Source organism: Macaca thibetana, chromosome 1 (assembly GCF_024542745.1).
Source record: "Macaca thibetana thibetana isolate TM-01 chromosome 1, ASM2454274v1, whole genome shotgun sequence".
Lineage (NCBI taxonomy): Eukaryota > Metazoa > Chordata > Mammalia > Primates > Cercopithecidae > Macaca > Macaca thibetana.
The window spans coordinates 180,704,765-180,721,219 of record NC_065578.1 but is presented as its reverse complement, the minus strand read 5'-3'; the positions used below and the strand labels follow the sequence as shown (position 1 = coordinate 180,721,219).

At 41.4% G+C, this 16,455-nt stretch overlaps 2 protein-coding genes across 2 annotated transcripts in view; one reads left to right on the top strand and one right to left on the bottom strand.

Annotated features, from left to right (window-relative positions):
* RGSL1 (regulator of G protein signaling like 1) overlaps positions 1-2,939 on the top strand; it is a 99,893-nt gene extending 96,954 nt beyond the window's left edge. Inside the window, exons 20-22 of the mRNA XM_050766098.1 lie at positions 171-257; positions 1,344-1,410; positions 2,739-2,939. Of these exons, the coding sequence (XP_050622055.1) occupies positions 171-257; positions 1,344-1,410; positions 2,739-2,775 (191 nt within the window). The 3' untranslated portion in view covers positions 2,776-2,939. The remainder of the gene's footprint in view (positions 1-170; positions 258-1,343; positions 1,411-2,738) is intronic.
* The window catches only part of GLUL (glutamate-ammonia ligase), a 328,058-nt gene that overhangs the window by 177,977 nt on the left and 133,626 nt on the right, over positions 1-16,455 (bottom strand). The window lies entirely within an intron of this gene.

Below are 16,455 nucleotides of genomic sequence, written 5' to 3'. Positions count from 1 at the left end.
TTCAAACCATAGCATTTCACATACAAAGGTTTAGATTTAGATAATGTTTTATCATTAACATTTTGTAATCTAAGGTGTGTTAAACAAGAGCTTTATTACTTACTTAGAAAGATTTATTTCAGTAAGAGTTGTTGCAAGTGTTTTTAACGCTTGTTTTTGTCCTTCCCCAGGAGACAATGCCATCTTAAGGTTCACCTTGCTCAGAGGTATTGAGTGGTTGCAGCCTCAACGGGAAGCAATAAGTTCAGTTCAAAATTGTGAGTTGGAATTGGATCCCCACTGGCAGCAAAAGTTTGCTACTCAATCAGAGGGTGACTTTAAAACCAGCTTGACCAATCCCCTTATTGACCATAAAGAGACCGAGACCCCCAAAATGTGAAGTAACTTGCTGAAGATCACATAGTTTGTGAGTGTCAGAGAGGAGGTGAAAATTGTGTCTCCTGACCTCCTTCCATGGCTCTGTGGGCAACTCTCATCTAAATAATTCTATCTTCTTGGTTTTCGTAACCCCAGGAAGGCAGGTACCTTAAGCTTCTCTGTATCTCTGCTGACTCCTCATTTCCAGGCATGGTGTATGATCTTTATTAAGAGACTATCACAATGTCCTAGTTGTCACTTCTCCCTCACACTGAGACTAACTGCTGGTTTGAACACACCATCTCATACCTCCTGCTTCCTGGAGGCTCCTGCTATGCATCTCTTCCCTGTCACAAACCCTTCAGTTCTAATCTCACATACTGAGGCCATATTATATCCTTTTTCTTCCCCATCTTCAGTCTTAAGGAGACAACCCCACTCCCACACACTAACCCTGCCTTTGTTTCCACATGGTCTCTCCTAACAAACCTTCCCTTTCTATCCCAACTGCCAGCTTCTATTAGGGGAAGAAGTTGGAAATACTGCTTTTCTGCATCTCACAGGCATGAAATGCCAGCGCACCTGACCTGCCCATTTGTACATGTTTCTTCATTGCTTCAGCGGGGAGGCCACTATGGAACACTGCCTGTGATCCATAGGCTCCAAACAGTCCTAAAGTCTTGTGATTCTAGTGTTCATCCACCCTAATCTCCTATTTTACTTCCCTGGGTCTATGTGATTGACATCATGGCCTTCGTGTCCAGCCGAAAGGTCTCCTGGGACACACACACACACACAAATTGCAGTGTAGAAACCAGGTCTCCTGAATATCCCTGGAACAGGCCTGCTTTACCTTCACTTTCCAACCCCTGCCCTGGAGGTGTCCATGGAAGCCCTCCCGGCATGGTCCTCCAGGCTGGAGACCTTTCAGTGACTGGGTCTGTGTCATGAGTTCTGATGCAGTTTTTCTCTGTATTTCTCTTTAGCTTCATCAAGCAACCTTACTCAGCCAAGACTCGTGGTATCTGCCATACAGCTGCATCCTGTCCAGGGGTAGGCATGAGCTGGGAATCCTCTTCTTCAGTTCAGAGCTGCTATGTCCAAGCATGCAATGGGAGATGGTATAAACTTTCCAGAGAGTAGCCTCATACCCTGCCTCTCCTCAGCATGCAGAACCTAGAAACTGAACTTGCTGCCTCTGGCGGGAAGTTAAGGAGGTGTTTCTCTGTGGGGGTCTTTTCTCACCTCCAATAGGACAAGCACTTTTAAGAAGTTGGAGTCTCTGACCCACTTTTCAATAGAATACTACTGCTGTGGAAGTGTCCCAGATGATCTTTGATTTGTATTTTTAATTTTTGTCGATTTAAGGAGTACAAGTGCAGTTTTGCTACATGGATATATCGGGAAGTAGTGAAGTCTGGGGTTTTAGTGTAGTCAGCATCCAAATAGTATACATTGTACCCATTAGGTAATTTCTCATCCCTTACTCCCACTCTTGCACCCTTCCAAGTCTCCAGTGTCTATTATTTTGCTGTCTATGTCCAGGTGTACGTATTATTTAGCTCTCACTTATAACTGAGAACATGCAATATTTGACTTTCCTTTTCTGAGTTATTTCACTTAAGATAATGGTCTCCAGTTCCATCTATGTTGCTGCAAAAGACATGATTTTATCTTTTTATAACTGATTAGTATTATATTGTGTATATGTATCCTACATTCTCTTTATTCAGATGATCTTTTATTGCCAGCTTTCCAAATAGTCCACGCTGCTCAGGGCAGGGTGCATAAGGTGGGAAAGAAAGAAGATCTGTTCTTCTGCTTGGCAGGATATTGGCAATAAGAACAGAAGGGACTTGAGTCTGTTAAAATCTGCTTCAGCTTAACTCACTTCTGCACAAGCTTCCAAGTGAAACTGATGCTAAATTAGGGCTCTGAGAGAATCCCCAGGGGTCATGAAAACCATAGCTGATGAGTGCCAAAGAGTTATTTGAGGGCCAAAGTGGTAGACAGCAGCCTCTGAATGACAGGCCTGGTGTCCTTGCCAGCCATGTCACTTATCAGGCCTGTTTCCAGACCTGCCCTTCCAACAGGGACTTGGAGCTGCCCAGGCATTATTTGCCAGTGCCAGTGCCAGTGCCCAGAAGACAAACCAGATACTTTGAAGCTCTTTACACTGGAAAAGCAATGCATGGCTTCAGAGTTTATAAGACCTTGGGGAAGGTGAGATTAAGAATGTGAGAAGCCCTATTCTGAAGCCTGAAGGTTTCAGTTTTGGCTCTTGCCATTCCTAAAGGAAATGACAGCGACAAACCAACAGAGAACACAACTTCAATTACTGCATCATAATTGTGATAACTGGTTGTTCTCTCTCCCTTCAGACAAAAATTATCCTACACTAAAAAAGAGAAGAAGTAATCAAACCAGATCCCCAGCAGAGGCAAATCATCTCTCAGAGGCCTCCTAACACTGACAGAACCTTTTCTGCTCAAAAATGAAAGGCCCCGGTGCCATCTTCCCCAGAAATGATCAAGAAGGGCAATGGGGTGACAGCCCAGATATGGCAGGACCAGATGCAATGGGTAAGACTTGGGCAGAGCATGAGAGGAAGCGCTTCTTTCTACAGTGAGCTGGGTCGGGAGACCTGGGCTCTAGGTCTTGCTCCACAGCTTCGCGGCTGTGTGCAAACCCTGGCTCAGGTTGTTAAAGAATCCCATGAAATGGATGTAGAGATCACTGAAGGCAATCAGGAGCAAGGTGCTATAATTATCAGCAGGGACAGATGGTGTCTTTTAATGGTAGGATCTCTCATTTAGACAGTGACTCACACCCATTGTCTCAGTAAGTCCTCACAACAACCCTGTGGGCAACCATGTCAGAAATCATTTATTTTTAAACAGTTAAAGAATCTGACTCACAGAGAAGGTAAGTGACTTTCCCAAGATTACTGGGCAGTAAATGGCAGCATCTGGACTAGAACACACCATTTCTGATTTTTTGTCCTGTTTTTGTTCTATGCCAACCATTTACGCAACTTTTCATGCACAAAAAGAATAGTTCTTTCTGAGAGTTCTGTTCATTTGCCAACTAGTAGATTAAAAACCTTTAAGGTTTTTGACCTAAATCCCTAAACTGTTGTCATAATTTTAAATGAATAGGCCTATTTTCTCTCCTTTGAGAAAAAAAATCAGAAGTAAAATGAGTCAGAATTTCCTGAACAAGCCCTCCACCTGAGGTCACTGCGGTGAGGTTGGCTTGTCGTCTCTGTGGGTTACAGAACAGGAAAGGGCTGGAAAGCTTTTTGGAGAATCCTTTCAAATTTCCAGCCAAAACTTCCTGCTGTGCCGATGTTTTTTATTTCCCAGACTTTTCACAAGGGTGAAAAAGGCGCTGTTGGAGCAGAGCTCGTGAATGCCTGAGACTCTGAGGTCACCTGGTGGGGCTGTGATTGCAGGAGATCCAGGCAGACTGTAGGCAGACGTGACTCTAGAGGAGGCTGAAGAAAGGTCAGGTGTGGAGAGCCCCCTGGGCCCCTGGGAGAAGGCCCAGCAAGACAGGAAGGCCTGGACAAAAGGATATGAGACTTCCCTTCCCTATCAGGGCTAGAGCTTTAGAACAGGACTGCAATTAATAGAAGGAAGAGTGGGCATGAAACAGAATCCCACTTCCTAAAAATCAGGCAAAAAACTAAAGCAAGAACCCAGGTAAGGAACAAAGAAGAGCTCAGTTAGTGAAATTGAGGTAACAGGGAAGCGCTTCATCAAAAAGGAGCAAGTCACAAGCCCCATGCATGAGACTAGAGGGGATGTTAGGCCAGCAACAAGGTGACTGACGAGGATCTAGCAAAATACTAACTCATGGTCACATACTGAAATACACTCACATTGAAGTGGGACATGGCTGAACCTGCATCTTGGCAATAGATGGGCCCCACTTAAGGAAAAGAAAGGTACTTTTCCTGATCCATTTGAACTTAGATCTTTGCCCCATCTTCCTATTTCTTAATTATCTTTGTCTCCACATTCACCATGGGTATACTCATGTGTAGGTATACAAACACACAAACATGTTATTTAAAAGGATTCACGGTACTTAATAGGTCATCCCTGAGTTGGAAAAAAAAAAATCTTCTCCTTCATTAAGTCTTGGTGATTGCTTCTTTCAGTTTCTTACATGCTCCCTTCAAAGATCCCAGATCTAACATGTTCTAATGCCAGTTAGGCTAGTGTCACTAAGTCAGTCACCTGTAGAATACAGGCAGGGTGTATAAATGAATAAAGCAGTCCATGAGAGATAGGAGGGAGTGGTAGAGACTGCGGTGAACTGGAGAACGTGTCCCAAAGGGGTCAGAGACAGTCCGCTCAAGTCAGCCAACCTAGTATTGCCAGAGCTTCTACTTAGGAAAAAAAGGAAGGAAGGAAGGAAGGAAGGAAGGAAGGAAGGAAGGAAGGAAGGAAGGAAGGAAGGAAGGAAGGAAGGAAGGAAGGAAAAAAGTGAGAAATTAAAAATGTCTGTAACATTCCAGTTAAAACAAAACTTAGCTAGGGACAAGACTGACCCACAGCCCAACAAATTGCAATATTTGCTTTAATTTTTTTCTTTGCCCTTGAAATTAGATTTGGGTCTTGGGTCTAGTTTGAACAAAAAATATGAGAGAGGAGGAAAAGGAGTCCCAATAACAGATCCAGGGGCCACTGCCATCTAAGGAAAAGGCCAAGAAAGAGGGACCAGGTAAGGAACCTGGCCCACTTCAGTTTCTGTATTAGTTTCCTTTTGCTACCATAACAAGTTACCAGAAACTTACTGGCTTAAAACAACACAAATTATTATCATACAAGTCTGTAGGTCAGAAGTCTGACCTGAGACTCAAGCTAACATCAAGGTGTCTGGAAGGCTGTGTTCCCCTCTGGAGGCTGTTGGGAGGATCTGTTTCTTGCTTCATTCAGGTTGTTGGCAGAATTCAGTCTTTGTAGGTGTAGGACCGAGGTCTTGCTTCCTTCCTGACTGTCAGCTGAGAGCTGTTCTCAGTTTCTGAGAAGCCACCTGCATTCCTTGGTTCAGGGCCTCCTTCCTCTGTCTTTAAATCCAGCAATGGTGGGTCAAGTCCTGCCCATTCTTTGAATTTCTCCTGCCTCTTCTTCTATCATCACATCTCTCTGGTTCCTTCTTCTGCCTCCCAACTCCCTTTTAGGGCCCACCTGGACAATCCGGAATAATGTCTCTGTTTTAAGGTCCTTAGCCTTAATTCCACCCACCAAATTCCTTTTGCTATGTAAGGTCACACATTCACAGGTTCTAGAGATTAGAACATGGATATCCTAGGGCGGTCACCTGAAATTCTACCTACCACAGTTCTAGACCACCTTCCTTAGAAAAGAATGTATGAACTCACAATCTGGGCCTCTGATGCGATTACTGCCTCCTAGAGACTTGGGAACACCATTTTTTTCTTTCTCTTGTCATACTTCTGACTATTCTTTCCCATTCTTCTTCGCATTCTTCTGCTTCTTCCTTAAATGTCAGTGCCCCCTGTGGCTCTCCTGTTGAACTTACCTTCTTACAATGCACTCTCCCATTTGCTTGAGATCCCTAGCCCCTTGCTTCTCCTCTAATAGGAGCCACTGCAAATTTAATCCATTCTAACAGAGTCCACAACACAAACTAAATGTGTGCCAAATCAATTTTGGCCCCTTTATTTCTTTTCTCCAATCAACCCCATCTTCCAAGCTAGAAAACTCAGAATTATCCTCAACTCATTCCTCTGCCTCCCTTCCCATGTTTTACCTACAGGAATGGGAAGTTCTGCCACTCTGCCGTGGACATGTCACTGCTATCCAGGCCTTCCTCTCTATCCCACTGGCACTGCTTCTGTCAGGCCCTCGTCGCCATCTCTGGCCCTGTGAAGTCACCACACTCCCCTCTCCACACACACCCAACACACTCTGCTTCATCCCACACACTGAGAACAAATCTGACCTGCTCATTTCCTCAGTGTGAAAGCTTTTATTCCCCTCCTTCACCTGGTTGGAAAAGTCTCAACTCCTTTGTGGGACATACAAGGCCATTGCTAATATGGTCTCAGTCCAGGTTTCCAGCTTTATCTTTCCCTCTCTCTGTCTCATACACCCCATTCTGCAGCAACTTGGTGATCATCTAAAGGGCCCTTCCCTTTCTTCTCTGTCACACAGACATCACACTGTGATACCTCCTGATTCTCCTTTCTCCTCTTACTCTCTCCTCTTAGTTTTGGAGACACATTTTTTCCTCTCCTTGAGATACTTATTCATGTATGTGTCTCACCTACTAGACTACATGCTTTTGTAGTGCAGAGACCAACACCTATTTTTATTTGTACCTAGAATAGAATAAGAACTATTTTTCACCTTACCTAGCACAGTGACATGCAGATAATAGTTGCCTCATAAATACATATTGAATGCATGAGTAAATGAATTGTGCTGGGTGCTGGAAATGCAGTGGAGAAAACAGAATGTGAAGTTCATGCTTTCACTGACCTTATAGTCAGACTGTGCTATTAACAGAAAATCAATTCGACTATCAATCACAGTTGTGGCTACCACCATAAAGAAGAAATAGCAAATGCTATTGTCTTCATGAATTTTTTTATATTCCAATAAATCTTGATGCTTTAAGAACTCTTTGTTTTTTAGGAATCTCATACAGAGCATTCAGACTAAAGGGTGACAGAAAGAGGCAGAGGAAAGCAGAAAGAGCAAGAGTGACTGAGACCTGCCTTCACCTTCATAGAAGCCTTTTCTGATACATGTCAGAGAGTGACATGAAGTCTCCCCTCTTTATACAGAAGTATGAAAAGACATCTATCCCTCATTTTGAGAGCTTCCAACTGATCCAAGTGTCATCCAGAAGAGGAAGTGGCCCATGTGTGCAGGACCTCAGGGTGCCAGCCCTCACCCATACACCTCCAGGGCTGCAGGTCATTAGCCAGAATAAAGGATGTCCACATTCACAATCTGTGGGCCTGCCATCCTCTTCTTAAGTAAAAGAGCACAGGGAAAATGATAAGTTGCTCCCAAGAGGGCTCCCAAAGCCATTTCCAATCCAAATGATTCGTGGATACAATACTTCTCTTCCCAGATGAAGATCACAAGCCAGCTAGTCCCACCCAGTGACTTTGACAAGTGGTCCCTCCGCCAACCAACAGAGTACAGACCAGGAGGCCCTGCACCCTCCTTCAGAGCTCATGGTTTTCCATGAGGCAATCTTGTTTAAATCCCATCTCTGCTCCTAGCAACTTTGTGATCATCAGCAAGTTGCTTACCCTCGCTGACCCCCAACACTGTATTGTGAAATGGAGCTGATGATGTCTACCTCATAGGGTTGTTTGAGGACTGACTGCATATAATGTAGTCCAAGAGCACAGCATAAGGCCAGGAACAGATGGAGGCTGGGGGACTTTAGTTGCTTTCCCTCCTTCTATCTTTTCCCCAAATTTCCCAGGACATGAAGGAAGTGGTTGATCAGGAGTGGTATAGTGAATAATTTATTCCTGGGAAAATTCGGAATGTATTTTCTCCAACAAATTATATGGTCCTTGGGGACAGAATGAAAAGGGCATCACAAGTCCCAGCTACATGGGAGGCTGAGGTGGGAGGATCACCTGAGCCTGGGAGGTCGAAGCTGCCATGAACCGAGATCGCACCACAGCACTCTAGCCTGGGCAACAGAGTGAGATCCTGTCTCAAAACAAAACAAACAAAAAACAACAAAACCCCACAAGATCCGTTTAATTCCTAACGCAGATGTAGTCCTTCGGAGGATACCTGTGTGTTATATGTTTATTATTAATAGGGAGCAATAAGACTTCTTTCCATACCCTCTACACGCACACCCTGAGTTACTGACAGATACGTGCTTTAAAAATATTAGTGAGCCTTTATTGCACACTTACTATGTGACAGCAGGGCTAGGAATTGCAAGCCTCATTCTACAGGCAAAGTAATGGAGGCAGGAAGATGCCAGCACTACACATCTTGTCAGTGGCTTCAAAATATGTGATGCTTACTGGTGTCACGTGGAGATTCGGAACACAAAGACTCAACAATTTGCTTAAATGTCAGAGGAAAATCAGAGAGTCTATACGAGTCATTTTTTCAAGAATTGTATTTGTGTCAAAATATGGATTTGGGTAGGTGGAAATGGGAACAGTAGGAAAAAAAAAAAAAAAAGATTGAAGAGATGTAGGACTGCCAGACTTAGCAAATAAAAATACAGGCACCGGGTTGAATATGAATTTCAGATAAGCAATGAATACTTTTTTAGCCTGAGTATGCCCAAATATTGCATGGGACATATTTAGCTGATACTAAAAAAGTTATCTGTTGCTTACTTAAAATTCAAATTTAACTGAACATCCTATGTTTGATCTAGCAACATCCCCTGTTCCCCGCCTCCAACCAAAATGGGATGGATCTGGGAATTTGAATACTCAACATTGGAGCTGGGACTGGGGTTGGGATAGGGTCCCAGCAGAGATGAGAGGAGCATCTGCTTTGGTGGGGGAATTACTCTTCTCCAGTCGTGCCTCCCGAGGCCCCATCCTGGACTTTCTGAGGGTGAAAGTGAGCTGTGAGTGCTGAGTCCCTGCAGGTGAAGGGAGGAGCAAGAAGAGTCCAGGGGGCTACAGAAAGTGGGGAGGGAAGGGGAACCACAAGTCCTCTGGGCACCTTCAGGAGGGGAGAGGATGGCTGGGTGTAAAATTTCAATTATACTTGGTCTAAATGGGCACTGATGGCCTCATCTGACAAATTCAGTGCCAGTGATGGTATTGTTTCTGTGAGACATGATGATTCTACTTCCAGCTATCATCTGTCAAAGAAATTTGGAAATTAAACCCATTCATATGCTGCGAACTAGGGACTGGTGTGGCGCCATGGATAGTGAGGAGGGATAGAGGCCCCAGAAGAACACAGGAAAGGTCCCAGCAGAGGAGAGATGGCACTCTCTGATTAGGGTAATCTGAGGTGGTTTAATAAAGGGACAATTTACAAAGGCAGCAGAGAGTGCAGGGAGGTTGTGAGGGAAAGTACAGTACCCAGAGCTAGTTACACAGGGGCTCCAGGACCAACACTGGGCTCTGAGGATAGGGTGCCTAGTAGCTGCATCCAAGGACAGCATTGGGAAATCAGACCTCTTTGCCAGGGGTTTGGGCCATAATCATGAAAGACACAATCCCAAACACTATAATCTTGAAGGCTGAAATCCTGAAAGATCACAATCCCTAAAGTCTAAAATTCAAAAAATCACAAGCCTGAAAGATCAAAATCCTGAAAACACAATTCTGCAAAAAAAAAAAAAATTTTTAATTATTTAAAAACATTTATTTACATTTTAAAAGGGGATGTATTTGGGAGACATAAAAACACAACAGAACTCTTCATAGGTCACTTGACAAGATAAAATAGACAATAATAACATTTTTGTCAGTGTAAATACTCAGCTATACTAATGACAGTCACACAAACATTAACAGTATGAGCAGACGAACCATAGTCATAAGGAAGTCAGGCAAAAGCAAAATATATAATGCATATCACTATGCTTGGTAATGGTGTGCACCCAGCTTTATAACTGCAGTCATCTGAAATATTATGACACACAATCTAAGTATTTTGACAAGATCAATAAAAAACCACACTAGGCCACTACTACCATATATGCAGTTGCCCAAAGAGCTAAGATCTTGAGAAATGTTATCTATCATAAAAGCAGATATACAAAAAGGACATCTCTTTATTTACTGAGAAAGTTTCAGTGTTTTTACATACATGGACAAAGTCAATGAAGGAGTCAAATCTGCAAAAAATGCATAAAACAAATTAGAATTCTCTAAAAGTCTTTACACAATTTATACCCCCAGTATTGGAAATGATGCAAAGATGGAATACATAACAAATTGTCAAAAAAAATGGTGACAATTTAAAATAGTAGGGGAACAAAACAAAACAAAAAAAAACTTTAAAAATTCAATGTATGTAAAGGTATATTACATATTATGGGCAATTGCTTGGAGGTAGTCCATAAGAGTGGACCGACTTTTATGATCATGATATTTTGAAGTCTTGCATCTTGAATAGCTGTTTTCTTTTTATCTTTTAGGGTGTGTCTCTCCTTGGAGAATTGTTCACACTCATTTTCTATATGGCACTACTTTTTTTTTAATTCTTCTATGATTTGATATAAATGGACATGAGTACTCCCTATTAAATTTTCTCATCTTCTATGCCATGCTTCTATGTTGCTTTGGGTATTCGTAAATCCCTTCTGCACGCATTCATATATAAGACCACAAATTTGGCAGAAACAATCTAGTGTGCAAACAGCAATACCTTTGTGTGTCTTCTTATTCTACTGTGTGTGTAACTGTTTTCAAATCTGTCAGTAACTTTGCTGGTTTCTTCAGGCAAATGCAACTTTAATTCATGAAAAGCTCCTGGAACTTCAACAGTTGGAAGGAATGCCAATGCAGAAAAATGATGCATTTTTAAATGGGGTTTTTGTCGTTGCTATGTAGCGTGGTCAATCCAACTTATCTGAATTTTCCGCCAAATTCAAATAAAGACAATAGTAAGGTGATAGATTTGCCTAGCCTGATGCAAATAATGATGCAACTACCTTGTGTTTAATGGAAAATTCACTAACCCCTTCCCCAGAACTCAGCTTTCAGGATTTCAACACTCAGGATTTTGTTCTTTTGGAACTGTGATTTTTCTGGCTTTTAGATGTTAGAGATTTTGATCTTTAGGAATTTTTGTCTTTCAGGATTTCAATATTTGGGATTATGGTATTCAAGATTGTGTTTTGGGGGGTGATGAAGGGCAGTACTTTCAGGTGACTGAATCTTCACAGCTCCAGGAAACCCTGGAAGGGGGAAATAAGTACCCAGACTTTGTCCGTCTCCTTTTCGCGGATTTCCTACCAAGACTTCCCATTGGTTGAATTCATTCATCAGCCAGAGTGAGGAAACCCATTGATGTAGTCCATTGAGGTTGGCTGTGGGGATAAACCTCAGGGTAGAGAAGGGTAGATACTGAATGTGGAGCAGCAGATTGAAGATAAGCAGCAAATATAAACAATCCACACTGGAGTCAGGGAAACTTCCTCCAGGGAACATGCCTGAGCCAAGGCAGGAGGAGAAACAGGAATCCCACACACAATCAGGAAAGGGAGGTGGTTTAGACTATAGAAGAAGCACACATCGTCTGAACATGAGCAGGAGGCCAGCATGTTCCCAGAACCACAAGAAGTTTAGTAAAACCTATGTAGACAGGAAGGGTAGTGGAGAGAGTGATGATAATTACAGGATTCCAGAATGTGATAATTAGCATTTATTAAGGACTTACTGTGTGCAAGACAAGTGCCTAACACTTCACATGTGTTGTTTATTCATGTATTTATTTATTTCAGAGCAGGAGTGGAAGTTTATTTAAGAGCTTTAGAGCAGGAAAGAAAGTACACTTGGAAGAGACCCAAGCAAGAAACTTGAAGGACAAGTGCACACATGTGTTATTTCATTTTCCCAATAAACCTGTGAAGTAAATACGTTCATATTTAATGAGTAAAAAGACAAAAGCTTACAAAGTTTAAGTAAACATCCAAGGTTCCACAGTTGGTAATTGCAGATCTGAGATTTGAACCCTGGAAGCCTGTTAACCATGCCTGTTACCACTATTAACTATGACTCTTTTCTGCTTTTTGTATGCCATAAAATAACTTTGGTCCCCCCCAATCTTGCTGCACATTGAAATTCCTGGGGGAGTTTTATAGATAGATGGGTAGATGATTGATAGATAGATAGATAGATAGATAGATAGATAGATAGATAGATAGATAGACAGACAGACAGACAGATAGATAGATTTCTTTAAGCAGTTTTAGGTTCACAGAAAATTGAGCAGAAAATACAGGGAGTCCCCATATACTCTGTTCCCACATGCATAACCTCCCTACTATCAATAACCTGCACCAGACTGGTACATTTGTTACAGTAGATAAAGGTACTCTAACACATCATCATCCAAAGGGGTTAGGAAGATTCTTGAGCCCAATGAATAGGCAGAGCACTGAGGATTTTTTTGGACAATGTAATTATTCCATATGATACTCTAATGGTGGATATATTTAATGATACATTTGTCAAAACCCCTAGAATGTACAATACCAAGTGATCTGTAATTTAAACTTTGTACTTTGTTTATTTCTTCTGTTTGATATTCTAAGAGCTTCCTAGATCTGTGGTTTCATGTCTGACATTAATTTGGGGGAAAATTCTTAGGCATTATGGCTTCAAATATTTCTTTTATTCTTTTCTCTCTTCTCTTTCCATTCTTCTAATTATGTGTATGTTAACATGTATGTAAAACCTTTTGTAATTGTCCCACAGTTCTTGAATATACTGGGTTTTTTTTCTATCTCTTTCCTCTTTGCTTTTCCGTTTTGAAGGTTTCTTTTGACAAATCTTCAAGTTCAGGGATTCTTTTCACAGACATGCCCAATCTACTAATAAATCTATCAAAGGCATTCTTCATTTCTGTTACAGTGTTTTTGATCTCTGGCATTTCTCTGTTTACAGTACTCATCTGTTCTTGTATGTTGTCTACCTTTTCCATTAGAGCCCTGTGATAGTTAACTTTAGGTGCCAACTTGGCTGGATTAAGAACTACTTTGATAGCTGATAAAGCATTATTTCTGGGTGTGTCTGTAAGTGTGTTTCTGGAGGAGACTGGCATGTGAGTCTGTGGACTGAGTGGGTAAGATCTGCTCTCAAAGTGGGTGGGCACCATCCTATCAGTTAGAGGGCCAGATAGAACAAAAAGGCAGAGGAAAGGCAAACTCTCTCTCTCTCTCTTTCTCTCCTTCTCTTTCTCTCTCTCTCTCTCTCTCTCTCTCTCTCTTTCTCTTTGTCTCACCATCTCAGAGCTGGGACACCATCTTCCTACCCTTAACATCAAACCTCCAGGCTTTCTTGCCTTTGGACTCCAGAACTTACACCAGCAAACCCCTGGTTGTCAAGTCTCTTCAGACTCAGACTGAGAATTACACTATTGGCTTCCCTGGTTCTAAGGCTTTTGAACTTGTACTGAGCAATGCTATCAGCATCTCAGGGTCTCCAGCTTGCAGATGGCCTGTTGTGGAACTTCTCAGTCTCCATAATTACATGAGCCAATTTCCCTAATAAATCCCCTCTCATCTATCTATCTATCTATCTATCTATCTATCTATCTATCTATCTATCTATACATACATATATATCTGTGTGTATATATAAACCAAGTGTGTGTATATATATATAGTTTTTAATTCATTGATCATTTCAACATTCCTGCCATATTTGGGCCTAGTTCTGATGCTTGTTCTGTCTTTCCAAACTGTGTTTCCTGTCTTTTAGTAAGCTTAGTATTTTTTTTTTTTTAAGTTGGACCTGATCTACTGGGGTAAAAGAAAATTTGGTAAATAGGCTTTTAGTAGTGTAGCCATAAAATGGAAGAGGAAGGAAAGTATTCTGTGGTCCTATTATCAGGCTCTAGGCTTTTATCTTTTAGTCTGTGCCCTGGGCTGTGAACTTTACAAGTGCTTCTCAGTTTTTCCTTTTTTACCCTCTTTGGTACAGAATGACTGGGGGGACCATAGTTGAGTATTTCCTTTCCCCATGTGAAAGGCTGGACTGGCTGGAGTTGAGTGTTTTCCTTCCCCCAGGTTGATTAGACTTCGATAAAACTCTAGTATGTTAGGTTCTGGTAACATAGGTTCTTCTCTTGGGGCAAGTCTTTTTGAGAACAGAATGCTCTGGCATATTTCAAAATGGTTACTTTTTTCCTCCCCAGAGCCTGAAATAATTTTTATCTGATCTTCACTGATAACCATAGAGTTCCTGAAGGCAAATCTCACAAAGTGTGGGGCCCCCCTGTGACAGGGTCTCCCTGAAGCTTTTGTCTCTCAGACCTGTCCACACTGAGCCTCCAGAAACCTGCCATCACTGATCAGGCTTTCCTACACAATGTTGGCTCCTACTCAGGTGGGTTTCTGCTCTGGTGAGTTCTGATTCTCTGTTTCTGCCTGTCTGTCCCCCCAGTTTGGGGGGCAACAGTTTGCCCTGTGACCTCACTTCTCTGAAGGATCTAAGAAGAGTTGTTGATATTTTCGTTTTTCAGCTATTTACTTGTTGTTAAGATGGAATGATGACTTCTATGCTCCTAACAGACCAGATGAGAAACTGGAAGTTCCTGGGGGATTTTTTAATGCTGGAGCCTAAGCCCCACCCAACATTCTGATTTAATTGGTCTAGGGTCGAGCCCAAGTGATTCTAACTTGCAGCCAGAATTGAGAACTATTGATTTGTATCACATGCACTTTATTGGTGAAAAAGGAGAGAGATAGGCAATCAGAATGGGCACAGAGGACTTTATCTTTGGTCAGTCCAGTCAGCCTTCTCCAGACTGGCTACAGTTCTGTAGGTCTTATTAAAAGAAGTGTTATCCATGTGGCATTTGTTGTTCTGCTCCTGGCCCTGCCATTCTCAATGATCTCTGTGTATTTATGCTAGGAATTAGTGACATAGACAGCTTTAGACTTTTCTTTAGTTGTCTTACTAATGATAACTCAACATTTCTGTGGCTTCAAGAACAGTGCCAGTTTGCCTCAATATCTTTAGTCTGCAGTGACTCTGGGATTCTCTCCAGGAGCGTGACAGCAAATGTACTTTACCAACTTCTTAAAAATGAACAGGGTTATATCTTTCTCCCAAAGAAATATGTTTGTAAATTTTTCTCACACCTACATACTCTCAATTTAGCCCAATCTCTGTGGCATTTTACTTGGTTTATTATAGCATCACTGTCAAACTTAAAGGTTTTTCTATGACATCATCTTTCCCCAATCTTTATTTAAAAAAAGAAAAAGAAGAATGTTGTAGCAGGTAGGTACTCCATGAACTAAAATATGTCAGCAATGTCACATTATTTGTATGTTTTAAAAAATTTTTTAGCTGGGTGTCAGGGCACATACCTGTAGTCCTAGCTACTCAAGAGGCTGAGGTGGGAGGATCACTTCAGCCCAGGACTCTGAGGCTCCAATGAGCTTTGATCCCACCACTGCACTCCAGCCTGGGCAACAGAGGGAGATCTTGTCTCTAAAATTAAAAAATATATTTTTAAAAAATTTAACAACTTTATTGAAATACAATTCACCATACAATTCACTCCTTTAGGTTGTATAAGCTATAGTTTTTAACTGTATTCACAGGTTTTCACAGTCAGTACAATCTAATCCTAAAACGTTTTTGTTGCCCCCAAATGAAACCCCATACCCACTGGCCATCACTCCCCATTTCTCCTCACTATGCTCCCCAGCTCTGTGCTACCACTAAACTACTTTCCATCTCTATAGGTTTGCCTTTTCTAGACATTTCACATAAATGGAATCATACAACATTTAGTCTTTTGTTAAATGACTTCTTTCACTTAACAGAATGTTTTCAAGATTAATCTAAGTCATAACAAATACTCATTCTTTCTTATCACTGAATAATATTCCATTATATGGATACACCACACTTTATTCATCCATTTATCAGTTTATGAACATTCGAGTTGTTTTTCACTTTTTGTCTACTATAAATAGTGCTGCTGTAAACATTCATGTGTAAGTTTTCGTGTGGATTTATGTTTTTATTTTCTTTTAGTGTCTATCTAGGGGTAGAATTGATGAGTTATATGGTAAGTCTGTTTAACACTTTGAGAAACTACCAGAATGTTTTCCAAAGCAGTTTCACATTTGCACCAGGCATGTAGAAGTGTTTCAATTTCTCCACAACCTCAGCACAATTTGTCATTGTCTGTCGTTTTTATTATAACCATCCTAGTGAGTGCGATGTGAAACCTCACTATGGTTTTCATTTGCATTTCCTTAATGGCTAATGATGTTGAACATCTTTATGTATGCATACTGGTTGTTTGTGCATCTTCTTTAGACAAATGTCTATTCAAATCCCTTGCCCATTTCTAAGTTGGATTATTTTTAGTTTTTTATTTTTAAGTTGTGCTTTTTATATATTCTGGATAC